Raw genomic sequence first — 13,389 nt, forward strand, 5'->3', positions numbered from 1 at the left:
ACAAGCATGTAATGAAGTGCTACTGTGCTGAAACTGTACAGAAGCATGGAAAAATTTACACCATCTGATACAGAGTAAGGTAATCAGAGGCAAGGGGACGATGTACAACAACATACAACATCTTAGATTTACAATAAATAATATACATCTTATATCTACAATATACACCATGACTGAAGCAATGTAAATAGAGAGAACAACCACAAAAAGAAATCAAAAGTGAATATTGCCAAGTTACAAAGAGCAAGTACGATTCCAAAACAAACAGAAAAGAATTATGAGAAGATACCCTGCACCCACCATTTGTAGAGGTGGGAAGTCCACAATTGTGCCACATTACCTATACTTTCAGACTTTTTAGATGTATCAGTCAGTTTTGCTAATTGCTTTGTCCCTTCTTCCTCTTTTTTTTCTTAAAAATATGATTAATTATATGGAATGGCTCTCTGGGAATAGGGAAGGATACTAGGATAAATTCTGATTAAAAAACCAAAAGATATCAATAAAAATTTATCAAAAAATATGAGGTACTCTTCTTGGAAGTTAGAATACAAAGACAGAAAGGAACCATTCCCTATCCTCAAAGAGTTTACATTTTACTGAGATGGTGTAACACATAAAGGCTGTTCCTGCTTTTGGTAATTTCACATTTTGAAAAAGGATTCTGAAAGAAATCTACATTTAAAAAAAAACCACTTATGTTAACTTTACCTTCAGTACTTTGTTTTTCTCTGCTCCTGCCCTTCCTCTCTGCACTCTCTGGCTTTCCACTCTTACCGCTCCCCACCCCCCAAAATAAGCTAAAAAATCCCCCAAATGACATAAAATGAGGAGCTCCAGGATCAGAGGGCTTGGCTTGAGAATTACAGCTCAGAGAGAAGACCCTTGCCCCCTCCACCAGCCCACAAGGCCTTGCTTGTCTGTCTTCCCTCCATCCTTGCTGGAGTAGCACATCTGTCCCTGCAAAAGCAGCGAACTAGCCCTGGAAGAAGAACTAGCAATTTACAGAGGGATGGGAGCTTGTTTTTATAAGGACAGGGTAAGAGAGACAGGGGAAAATGTATGACCCAGGATGAGACAGACAAGGAATTTTGTGGTCCAGGATAACGGGGAAGTTTTATGGTATTCCAAGATAAGGGGAAGAGACTTTAGGACCCCCTCAAGCTTAGGAGGAGTCTCACAAAGTACTGGAAAAGCAACCCTTCATATTAACCCTTTAGGGCACCTTTGTATCCATATCACTACTTCCAAGTTGTGGAGGTCTGCTTTAGGTTCTCTCCAGACTCCCAAGTGGCAGCCCTGCCCCCTTGAGCTCCTTCTCCTGTTCTCTCTTCTCTGTCTCTGGCCTCCAATGTGTCCTTGAACAGGATTCTGGCCACCTCCCTCCAGGGTCAAGTGGTCTCCTTCCTGCCACCCTTCCTCACATCCAGATTCATATTACACATTCTTGAATTAGAGGATGTAAGAGTGAAAGCCCTTTTTGTACAATTTAATCACAGTAAAGGACCTAAAGCATGAGTAGTTTATTTGGAAGACCAAATGAAACTAGGAACTTGGTCCAAGGGCAGCACTGGAGGGAGGTAGTAGAAGCGGTGGTTGTTTTCCTCTTAGAATATATTTCCCCTAGGGTAAAGATGGTTTCATACTTTATTTCTGTGTCTCCCAGGACCTAGTACAGTACCTGATGTATCAAGTAGTCAATCATTAAACATTTATGAAGTAGCTATTACATGCCATGCATTAGCACTGGGGATAAAAATGCAAATGGTGTGGTTGTTCTTTGTTCTCAAAGACGACCAAAATGATATCACCGTGATAAGGTCAAGCTCCAATGTGTCGGACTGTGGCTGATCAGACCAATACGAGCTCAGAATGCTCTACCACAGATTGGGCACAGATAGTCAGTGTGAACATTTGGAGTAGATACACTAAATTTGTGCATCCTGTGTTTCCTTTGAGCTGTTTCAATTCTGTTTTGCTTATAGAGCACACACGGCACCTTTTCTGATGTATGCTGTGTGGTCCTGTGCCAGTGTCTCCTATTTCACACAATTAATTCCAAAGTTCTTGAGAGAGACCTTGAGAGTGTCCTTATATCGTCTCTTCTGACCACCATCTGATTGCTTCCCCCATGTGAGTTCTTCATAAAATAGTCTTTTTGGCAAACATACATTTTGCATTCAGACAATGTGGCCAGCCCATTGGAGTTGCAGTCTCTGAAGCGTAGTTTGAATGCTTGGCAGTTTAGGCCAAGTGTCTGGTACCTTATCCTGACAGGCGAACAAATAAAAACAAAGACAGTCCTTACCCTCAAGTAGTTTATAATCTAATGCAAAGTAAATGTTTGCTGATGGGTTGGTATTAATTTATTAGGCCTTTGGTCTTTGGTAAGTATCCAGAATAATACTGTTTGTGGTCTGCTTTATGAATGCCTGGGTCCCTCACAGGAATTCCCACACAACTCAGCGACACAAAGGCTGAGAATACACAGATACAGAACCCAGGGACATAAAGCCCACCTGACACAGCTACACTCAAGGACACAGACAAAATCCAAGAGATGCACACATACCTGCCCTGGGGCAAATGTGTAGCTCTTCCACATGCAGAGTTCAAAGAGGTACTCCAGGGTTCAGTGAATATCTGCTTGTCATTCTACTCAAAAAAATAGTCTCTAGAGACTGAGACTGTGCTGACACCTCACTTAGAAAAAGCCCAACCCTTGTTCCAGCTGAAATGGAGTGCAGTGGAAACTACTCTTTCTAACACATACACCCCAGCTGACACCAACCTACATTCAAAACTTTGTGTTTTCCTGTTGAGGTTTAGGGATGCTGGAAACCCCAAAATACCGACACGCCAGATCCTGCTCTAATGAATTCGACTCAAGACTTCTTTAAACCAAAGAAAAAGAAAGTTTATTAAAGATTCACCACCTTGGATTGACTTAAGGAGCCTAAGCATTTGTAATGCTTGTATTCACAAGCGGGCCAGATAGAATCTCAGCGAGACAGAGATTGGATTGAATGTGAGCCCCTTGATGGAGGCAAGATGGAACTTAAATACAGAAAAGACTGAGGGAAGCATCTAGGTGTCACCAGTGTCCCAGGGATGGTCTTGTTAGCTAAAACCCAGGAAGGATTATGATGGGAGTGGCTGGTAGTCCAGACAATCCACAATCTAGGCTGGGCAACTTGGACTTCAAGAGAATGCTAAGTAGTTGGGAATATCAAAAGGATGCTAGAATCAAAGGAAGGGAACGCTAAATGGTGATCAGATAGGGATCAGATCTGAGAGAAATGGAAGGGGAGTCCAAGGAGCGCCCCCACCCAAGGCCAGACTTTCCAAGGTCCTTCAGACAAATGGGATGAAAGTCTTACCGATCCAAGGGAAAAAGGTCTTGGCTTGGGCTTGTACCCCATCATTCCCAGTAGCCATTGAACACAGGACTTTGGACAGGCCTTTCTCTCAAGTCACGTTCACTATTGTTGATTAAGACAGAAAACATCCATTACAGCAAAGAGATCTATATGAAGATACTATTTCCATGACCTCATAGAAGGTCCATTTTGATACACGAATTCTCCATAATTTATGTAACCTTTGGTCCTGGATTCATGAAGGAATTGCTCCCTGCAATGAAAATACATAAGTATTTGCTGGTTTGCTTAGTTGTAGGGTTTTCTTGGGGGGGGGGGAGTGCTGTTTTTGGTTGGTTTGTCTATTTTTTTATTAATGGAGAATGAAGCATTAGAGTTGTGTGGGACAGAGTGGTAATAGTACACTGAACTTTGGAGTTAGATATGGAATTTTGTCCCAGATTAACATTTACTAGCTGCACAACCCAACTTCTCTGAATATGCATGTCCTCATCTGTTTAAAAAAATGAGATAATACATTTGCAAAACTTAATATAATGGATGTGGGGCCATCTCCAGTCCTCCTGGTCTATATCTTACCACTGGACCCAGATAGTTCCAGAGAAGAGAGTAAGGATGGTGACTTTGCAGAGCCCTGTCTCATTTAAATCCAATTCTTATGCAAGTCATGGCATCACCTGCCTGATGTCATGGTCTTCTTCAAGAACAAACAGCAACCTGTGAGTAGTAGCAGCAGCTGCCCCACTGGAGATCCAACTGGCCAGCTCCATTTCGGCAACGCAGCTCCTTCCTTCCTTCCTTCCTTCCTTCCTTCCTTCCTTCCTTCCTTCCTTCCTTCCTTCCTTCCTTCCTTCCTTCCTTCCTTCCTTCCTTCCTTCCTTCCTTTCTTCCCTCCCTCCCTCCCTCCTCTCCCTCTATCCACATAGGGTATCATAACCTTACCTGCAGGTGCTCTGCTCAAAGGAATATAAATTTTGATTCCTCAACTTCACAAGATATCTTGGGGTTTACAGGCAAGATTTCTTTCTTAAGGACCGTGCCTTAAACTCAAATCACTCTGGCTGTCATTGATTGGCCAACAATAGGTCCTAGCCCAAGCCTCACTTGGTCATTCATTGTTTGGAATCTGATGGTTCAGAGTGAGCGTAAATTGAGATTGTTTCTGTTTTGACCAGAAACCCTGAGAGTCTTCCCCTCCCAGATAGATTGTTTTGTTGGTTGGTTGGTTTTTTGACTAGGTAAAAGAGGCCATTCTTTGCCTTGTTTCTTATTCAGCCTCAATCACTGAGGGCATTGCCTCAGTCAATCTGAGATGTGGGAAAGACCTTAACTTGAAAAAGACTCAGGTCTCCCACAGCATCCCAGGTCATCTCTAGTTGCCTGGATCTATATCTTGCCACTTAACTCAGATATAGCCATCACTCACTTAAGTCCAATTCACTTGCAAGTCATGGCATCACCTTCCTGATGTCACACACCTCTAGGGGGAATAATAAATAAATAGTAACAACTATATTGCATACAATGGCTACAGCCCTGGGGTTTAGGTCTCATTAGCATGTATTCAGTTTTTTGGGAAATTCTAAGAAGCCACTAGAGTATAATTTGCCTCTAGTCCTAGGAGTTAACATGTCTTATTCCTCCCCCTACTCAAGGACTTGAGCTAATTATTTTAACATTGTATGCACTAAAATTGTTTGCTCCTTTTCTTTTCTCTGTCTCTGTCCCCCTCCCCCCCGCCCCTCCACCCTTATCTTATTCCTTTCTCCAGATAAGTAAGTTGTCCCTTCCCTCCCCTCCCCAACCTCATAATTTAAATAACATCCTTTTATGGCACCCTTTTCTAAGAAGTTTTATTTTGTTATTATTTCTATTTTGGCTTATTCTGAAATATATTCTCCCATTCATGAGCTAGTTTATATTTGTTCTTTATTCTTTTTATTCTATATTTTCTCTCTTTCCTTCATAAGAAGTAGGGGTAGTAAGGTAGTAAGTAAGGTAGTAAGCTTCTAGGGGTAGTAAGGTAGTAAGCTTCTAGGGTTAGTAAGTAAGGTAGTAAGCTTCTAGGGGTAGTAAGTAAGGTGGTAAGCTTCTAGGGTTAGTAAGTAAGGTAGTAAGCTTCTAGGGGTAGTAAGTAAGGTAGTAAGCTTCTAGGGGTAGTAAGTAAGGTGGTAAGCTTCTACGGGTAGTAAGGTAGTAAGCTTCTAGGGGTAGTAAGGTAGTAAGCTTCTAGGGGTAACAAGTAAGGTAGTAAGCTTCTAGGGGTAGTAAGTAAGGTGGTAAGCTTCTAGGGTTAGTAAGTAAGGTAGTAAGCTTCTAGGGGTAGTAAGTAAGGTAGTAAGCTTCTAGAGGTAACATTTCCCCTCTTCATTTACTTGATTTCTATTATTATAATTACAGATATTACAAGCCCCAGAGCCAGCTTGACTTCCTGAGTTGAGAACTGCCACACCTGAACTTTAACTCAGCCCCTCCCCATTTTCCTTTGCTACTACCAGTATCTCTGGGTTCCATTTCCTAGCACTTTTTCCTTCTTTCCTTTCCCCCCCATTTCTCCATATACCTTAGAATACCCAATATCTTTTCTCTTACTTACTTTGAAAAACGAAAGAGAATATACAAATTCTGTGACAATAAGGTAGGACAAGCAAATGTGCATATAAAAGAAATCTACTTAGTCCAACTACAAGATTTTCAATTTCTTAAGTTAACCCATGCCAAAAAAACAAAAAAACCAAAAACAACCAAAAAACCCAAAGCCTTTTCCCAGTCCTAACCTAAGCATTCTGATTCCGCTTTCTCTTCTTTTCTTGCGCTTCCACTGCCCTGTTATTTTTATCTAGCACAACTCCCCAGTTGCACCGGAGGCTACTGCTGCCCCCAGTGTCCACTAGGGGCGGTATCACTCACTTTGACAGCCTATGGACCATAGATTTTGATGGGTATGTACTCTGAAGACAATACATTTGGTTTCATGAAGGGAATTAGCACTGGCAATGATAATAACAATTAACAAGAATAATAATAACTTGCATTTATATAATGCTTGAAGGTTGGCAAAACACTTTACAAATATCTTATTTTCTCCTCAAAACAACCTTGGGAGGCAGGTGCTATTATTATCCCCATTTATTAAGAAAACTGAGGCCGACAGCAATTGGACGATTATATGGTTACAGGACGCAATATTGCATCATCAAAATGTCCATGTAGGAAAAAACCAAAAATTTACAATAAATTATCATATGTAAGCTGCATCTGTTTTTTTAAAATTTATATATTTTTTGAAATGATGCAAATTTCAAAAAAAAAGCTAAAGAGTTAAGAAAAAAGAGTAGATTTCCAGGGGGGTGCAGAGTAATTTTTTTAAAGGGAGTGTTAGGCCAAATACATTTGAGAACCTCTGCCCTAATATTTCTCCTGGATTTCCAAGGAGAGTTCTGAGCCCTCCAAAGTTTGGAGGGAAAACAGGCAGCCATGCATTCTTCTGTTATCTTAATATTTCTCCAAAAAACATCAGAATGTAGGAACTAGTTCTCCAGGTCCTAAATGGGGAGCAGGTGTTTTGATAGAAATATGTGATGAATGAATGAATGGGAAGAGCTGTTTTTAAACGTTTGGGGTCAGGAAGAAGTCTAGGAAAAAATAGAGGTGGAATTCAGACGTTGAGGAGCAGTATATTGTATTTCAGTTCTGAGTCCTCCTTAATGACCCTCCCCATCCTCACCTTTCCAGTCTTCTCACATCTTACCTCCCTCTCCCTCCACTTACTCCAAGTAACACTTGCTTTCTTATTGTTCTTGTTCTTAGAGCAAGACATTCCATCTCACCCTATTCATTTTTGCTGACTGTACCTCCCCCTTCCCCCATCTCCCCATGCCTGGAATTCTCTCCCTCCTTGCCTTCATCTACATCTCCTGGCTTCTTTCAAATCTGAACTAAAACTCTGCTTTCTGTGCAATGCCTTTCCAGTTCTCTTTAATTGTAGTGCCTTTCCAATTTGCCCTGTAAGTGTATATATGATTATATGTAACTCTTGTCTCCCCCATTAGTCAGTAAGATTCTTGAGGGCAGGAAATGACTATTTTTTGCACTTCTTTGTATGCCCAGATGTGTTTAATAAATGCTTGTAGACTTTATTTGACCAGAAAGAAAATAACACTTGAAGCTGAGAGATCAGGACTCAGATAAGAACCCCAAAAGATAGCACTTCAGAGTTCTGGGAATTGAAGGGTATCTGATAGAAGAGAATAAGAGGTGTGGAGGTCAGAAAATCAAAGTTCTGGATGGAAACAGGGAGAAAACAGAGGAAGGGGGAAAGAAAAGTAGGCTTGTCACTTACTTCCTAGGGTAGAAAAGAAGATATACTTTTAAAATGACCCATATTACTGAATTGAAGTAGGAGAAAGGAGACAACATAGGACCTTCAAATACTTCCCAAAGTTCAATTCAACTGAGCATACCTCACCTATTTACATTCCATTTCCTGGACAGAAAACCATAAAATGGTATTTGTTTTGTTTTTTTGGATTTCCCTATCAACTTTTCCCTGTTTATTATGATTGATAATATCAACTAACACAGTTAGGTGGAGTAGTGGATAGAGCACTGGGATTATGAGTTCAAATCCAGCCTCAGATATTTACTAGCTGTATGACCTTGGACAAGTCATTTTACCTTATTTGCCTCAGTTTCTCATCTGTAAAAATGAGTTGGAGAAGAAAATGGCAAACAACTCTTGTATCTTTACCAAGAAAATCCCAAAATGGGATCATGAAGAGTCAGATGATTGATTGAGACTGATTGAGTCAGATGATTGAGGCAAATACAGTTAGGTGACTTATTTAGGGCCACACAGTTAGTGTCTGAGGTTGGATTTGAACTCGTTCAAGCCCAGTACTCTATCCACTGTGTCACCTAGTAGCCTCAAAATATCACCTATAGTTGAATACCCAAAGTCTAAAAACCACCTTTATTTCTGCTGTGAGGAGGGCTTTATTTAAATCGTCAGTCACACCCACAAAGGGAAGATCTAAGTCTGAAACATCCTCTTTGAAGACAGATAATTGATTTGGAAGGTCATCTAGCCCCTTACTAATCTATTTTTGGTATTCCTTCTCCGCCTCTACCTCTGAGTCATTAAGAGACTTCCCTTCTTGGCTATTTGTTCTACCAGAACAGTTCTCTTCCTCTATTGCGGTGTCCACTAGTCTTTGTATCATCTGCCAGCCTAGCACTTGGATGAACGCTGGAGATATACAACTCCTTTCACCTTTCCAGCCATGGATTCTGCTGCGCTTGTCCTGCTAATGGGTAAGGAACCCTCAACTTTGTGGGTAAAAATACAGGTTCAGCTTGAAGGGAGGGAGGGTTGAGAAGAATGAGTCAATTACCAACTTTGAGAGCGAGAGCTAGCATGTGAGATTCTGGGGATCTGGTCCCTACTGTACATAAAGTATGAATGGTGGTTTTTGATGCTCAGATCTGGGGTTGTTCAAGAAAGGACAGAGAGAAATGTTACCTGTTCAAAAGAAACATAAAGTAGACAGAATTGAGCTGCCTTGATTTAAAGTTCCCATTTCCATAATAGAACTTTTTTTTGAAATGTCCCACTATGATCCTGTGGTGTCACCCTTTTGTCTTATACTTTGTAGGAAAGAATTAAAAGCAAGTGAGGGGAAAGAGGAAGATCAACGAAAAGAAGAATTAGTTTGTCAAATCAATCAGACACCAATATAGTAATTTTTTTTCTGCGTCAATAAATGGGCTATATGAAAACTGGGATATGTAGAAAAGAATGAGAAGGCATATGAAGGGACATTTGAGAATGGGAGATGAGGGCACCTCTGGAATTTGGGCCTGAAAGAAAGGGACAAGACCAAGGCTTCTCTTCCTTGCTTCTTCAGTCCCTTCCCCTCCACCTTAAATTATGCACATTTCCCTACATTCCCCAAAAAACAAGAAAAAGAGCCACCTTCACTCCAATCTGTTGCCCCTTTGTGTTGTCACGTCACATAGACCTTTCACCCTTTATAACCAAACTCCTCATCTATATTCACTGATTGTACTTCGCCCACTCCTCTCTAACTTCTTTTAATTTTACTTCCTTCTCACTACGGAATTGCAACAAACAGCTTTTCTGGAATTCTCACTTCCTCCTCCTTCCCACTCCTTTGTTTCATCTGCTTTCCTCCCATTTACTGGATTGAATCATTCTTCTTGGTCTTCAGTAACTTAATCATTAATGGTACCTACACCAGTTCTCATTTCTTGACCCCTGGGCAGCATTTGATGTAATTAGTTGATCAGCCCCTCCTCCTAGATCTTGTCTCTTTCTTTGGTTTCAGAGACACTGAATCCTCCTCAGCTCTTTTCTAACAATGGACCTAGTTGGAAAAATCTTAAAGCATTCATGATAGCGTAGATACACTTTATAGCTGCAAAGACTATAGAAAAGTGGGTTCAATTCACTGAGACAGTTTCCACGTATACTTCTAATCAATTTATTTTTCTTAGAGACCAAAGAAGAGGAAATAAATGTGATATTTTGTGACTTAATATAAAGTAGAATTTATGTAGCTTTGAGGTTTACAAAGCTCTTTGCAAATATTTTCTATTCTATTTTGATCCTGAACAATCCTAGGAGGGAGTTACCACTATTATCCTCCTTTTACAAGTGAAAACAACTGAGGTTAACATGTGTGTACAGGTGTATATGTGTGTGCATGCATATGTATGCATGTGTATGTGTATGTGTATGTGTATGTATGAGAAAGAGAGACAGACTGACAGAAAATTAGAAACGGAACCTAGGTTGCAAGTCTGAGTGACTGGGAGGTTGATGGTACTTTCAACAGTAATAGGGAGGTTAGGAAGGAAGAAGCGTTTGGAGGGGAAAAGGTAATGCATTCAGTTTTGTAAATATTGAGATTAAAATGTTTATGGGATATCTAGTTCTAGATGTCTAGTAGACAGTTGGAGATTCAAGATTGGAGGACCTTTGCAAGACTAGGGCTGGATAAGCAGATGATTCATCAACATAGAGGTGATAATTGAATCCGTAAGAGCTAAGATGACCAAGTGAAATCTATGTAGAGGGAGAAGAGAACCCGCTACCAGAGCACTGTGGAACACCCACAGTTAGCAGGCAAGAATTAGAGCAGGGATGAGGAACCTGTGGCCTCCCTTCTAAGTCCTTGGGTGCAGCCTTGTCTGAGCCCCGAGTTTTACAGAACAAATGCTGTTATTAAGGGGCTTTGTCCTGTGAATATTTGTTCTGGAGCCTGGAGGCCCCAGGTTCCCCACGCCTGACCTAGAGGAATATCAGGAAAAGGAAACTGAGAACTCTACAGATAGATAGGAAGATGAAGTGGTGTCATAAAAACTGAGAAAGAAGAAAACATCTAGAGGGTGATCAGTAGTGTCAAAACTTGCAGAGAAATAAAGAAGACTGAGGATCGAGAAAAGACCATTAGCTTTGGCAATTAAAAGACTGTTAGTCACTGTGAAGAGAATAGTTTTGGTTGGATGATGAATGGATGTTAGAATCCAGACAACGAAATGAAAGGAAGTGGAGACACCTATTGGAGACAGTCCTCTCAGGAAGTTCAGCCATGAAAGGGAGGAGAGAGGTGGAATAATAGGTAGGTGATGAATCTAATGAAGGTTGAGGATGAGGAAGACTTGGGTATATTTCTAGGCAGTGGGGAAGCAGCCAGTAGAAGAAGAGGGTGAAAATGAGAGTGGGGATAGAAAAAGGGGACAGTTTTCTGAAGGAGGTGAGGTGGAATGGGATCATTTGTGCACAAAGAAGGATGCACCTTGGCAAGAATGACTACTTCATTAGTCAGACAAGGTGGAAGGAGGAGATAGTGGCAGAAAGCATATGGATAACATGAGATGGGGAGGAGAGAAGAGGGAGCTCTCACGAATGTTCTTGATTTTTCCTGTGAAACATGCAGCAAGGTTTTCAGCTGAAAGGGTTGGGGAAGGGGAAGCCATGGAAGATTTGAGGAAGGATGAAAAGGTTTGGCAAAGCCACCATGGTGATTGGGATAGTAATTCAATTAGGGAGGCAAGAAGGATTGCCCTGACATGGGGAGGGCCTAGTTGAGGTCTTGTAACACATTTGACAGTCAGAATGATTTTGTGGTGTTTCTCTGGCTTCTTTTAGCAGTATGTGAGCAAAAGTGGCAGATGATGGGAGCCACCCAAGGGTGAGGCTTGGCAGAGCAATATCTGATATGATAAAGGGGGCAAGGGACTCAAGAATAGGACAGAATAGGGTTGAGCTGGCTCACCAAGAGGTCAGGTTAGGGAAGGGGGAAGAGTGTAACTTGTGCTGGGGTGATGGACTGGGAAGGAACTGAGGAACCCAAGGATTCGAGGTCATGGTGTGGACGAAGAACAAGGTTTGGGGTTTCAATGCAGAGTGAGAGGTGGAATAATACTAGATTGTGCTCAGATAAGAGAATTTCTGAGTTCGTGAATATGGATTTACCCCCACCAATGCGCATTACAGGACAAGCAACATAATGTACCATCCAATAGTTATTTTTGAATAAGTCATCTTCCTGAGTAAATTGTATAAACTACACAAATTCAGGAGGAGAGTCTCACCTTCAAAACCTAGCAAAGTGTCTTACACATATGATGGACATTTAGTGTTTGTTGGGTTGAGTTGAATTGAGTAGGGAGTCAGGAAAAGAACTTCCTCTCACTCTCTGGCTGTTCCTTCAACAAGAGACTTCATCTCCCCACTCTGGGCATTTTCATTGGCTCTCCCCCATCATCCCCCATGCCTGCTCTCCTCTATCTTTACCTCCTGGCTTCCTTCAAGTCCCAGCTGAAATCCTACCTTCTATAGGGAGTCTCTCCCAACCCCCCTGAACTCCAGTACCTTTCTTCAGTTGATCATTTCTGATCTTTCCTGTTCATAACTAGTTGTTTTCATGTTGTCCCTCCCATTAGACTCTAAGCTCTTTGAGAGCAAAGACTGTCTTCTGGCTTTCTTTGTATCACACCTAGAACAGTGCCTGCCACCTGTTTATTGACTCACTGTTTTACCCTCCCCCTTCAGCTTTGGCCGCTTCTCATGGCTTCAACCTGGACACAGACCATCCTACAACTTTCCAGTCAGATGCAGCTGAGTTTGGGCACACAGTGGCCCTGTATGAAGGTTCTCGGTAAAGATATAGATACAATGTTATCCAGTGGTGGCTTAGGCTAACCACTATGTGGTAGAGGGCTGGGCTTGGAATCAGGAAGTCTCCAGTTCAAATGCAGCTTCAGATATTTATTTACTAAATGCATGACCTTGGGCAAGTCACTTAGCCTCTATTTGCTTCAGTTTCCTCAACTGTAAAATGAGGAAAATAATAGCACCTACTTTGTAGGGTTGTTCTGAGGATCAAATGAAATAATCGTTGTAAAGCCCCTGGAACATAGTAGATACTATATACTTATTCCTCCCTTTCCCCTTCCATATGCCTTCATCCTCCCCACTATTCTCTTCTTTCTAAAGTTTTCTCTTATACTGGGAGGTAAGAAAAAGTCACAAGCAGTTGTGTCTCTGTATTGGACTTGGCAACATTCTCAAAATGATAGCAGGAATTGCTAGTAATTCTCCCCTCTTAAGTATGCAAACTTCGTGCCTTGATGTACTCACATCTCTCAGGGTGATGCAGCTTTCTCCTCCAAGGGGTCTACTCTATCTCATCCTAATAATAAGAATTCTGTGACTCTCTCCTGTTCCCATGATAAGTACCCAGTTTCCACTTCTCCCTGCAGCCTGGTGGTAGGAGCTCCCCTGGAGAGGACATCCCCTAAACAGACAGGGCAACTCTACAGCTGTGAATATGGCATTGGGAATTGTGAGGCCATCCCCATGCAAAGTGAGTAAAGGCTCCTGACCTGGGAGCACAACCTGGATCCTGCTTTCTGCTTCTAACTCTTTACACAACTGTCCTCTTCTCCAACCTTTGCTCTGTTTCAGAGACTTGATGACCCC

At 41.5% G+C, this 13,389-nt stretch overlaps 1 protein-coding gene across 2 annotated transcripts in view; it reads left to right on the top strand.

The window, feature by feature from the left end:
• The first annotated feature begins 8,495 nt into the window (after positions 1–8,495).
• Positions 8,496–13,389, top strand: part of LOC140496713 (integrin alpha-X-like) — a 42,781-nt gene continuing 37,887 nt past the window's right edge. The window contains exons 1-3 of one of the 2 annotated variants that reach the window (XM_072596820.1): positions 8,496–8,693; positions 12,460–12,565; positions 13,170–13,273. In XM_072596820.1, the coding sequence (XP_072452921.1) occupies positions 8,663–8,693; positions 12,460–12,565; positions 13,170–13,273 (241 nt within the window). In that variant the 5' untranslated portion in view covers positions 8,496–8,662. The remainder of the gene's footprint in view (positions 8,694–12,459; positions 12,566–13,169; positions 13,274–13,389) is intronic. The other variant, XM_072596822.1, reaches the window with a different exon arrangement.

The sequence above is a fragment of the Notamacropus eugenii genome, chromosome 3, assembly GCF_028372415.1.
Source record: "Notamacropus eugenii isolate mMacEug1 chromosome 3, mMacEug1.pri_v2, whole genome shotgun sequence".
Taxonomy (NCBI): Eukaryota; Metazoa; Chordata; class Mammalia; order Diprotodontia; family Macropodidae; genus Notamacropus; species Notamacropus eugenii.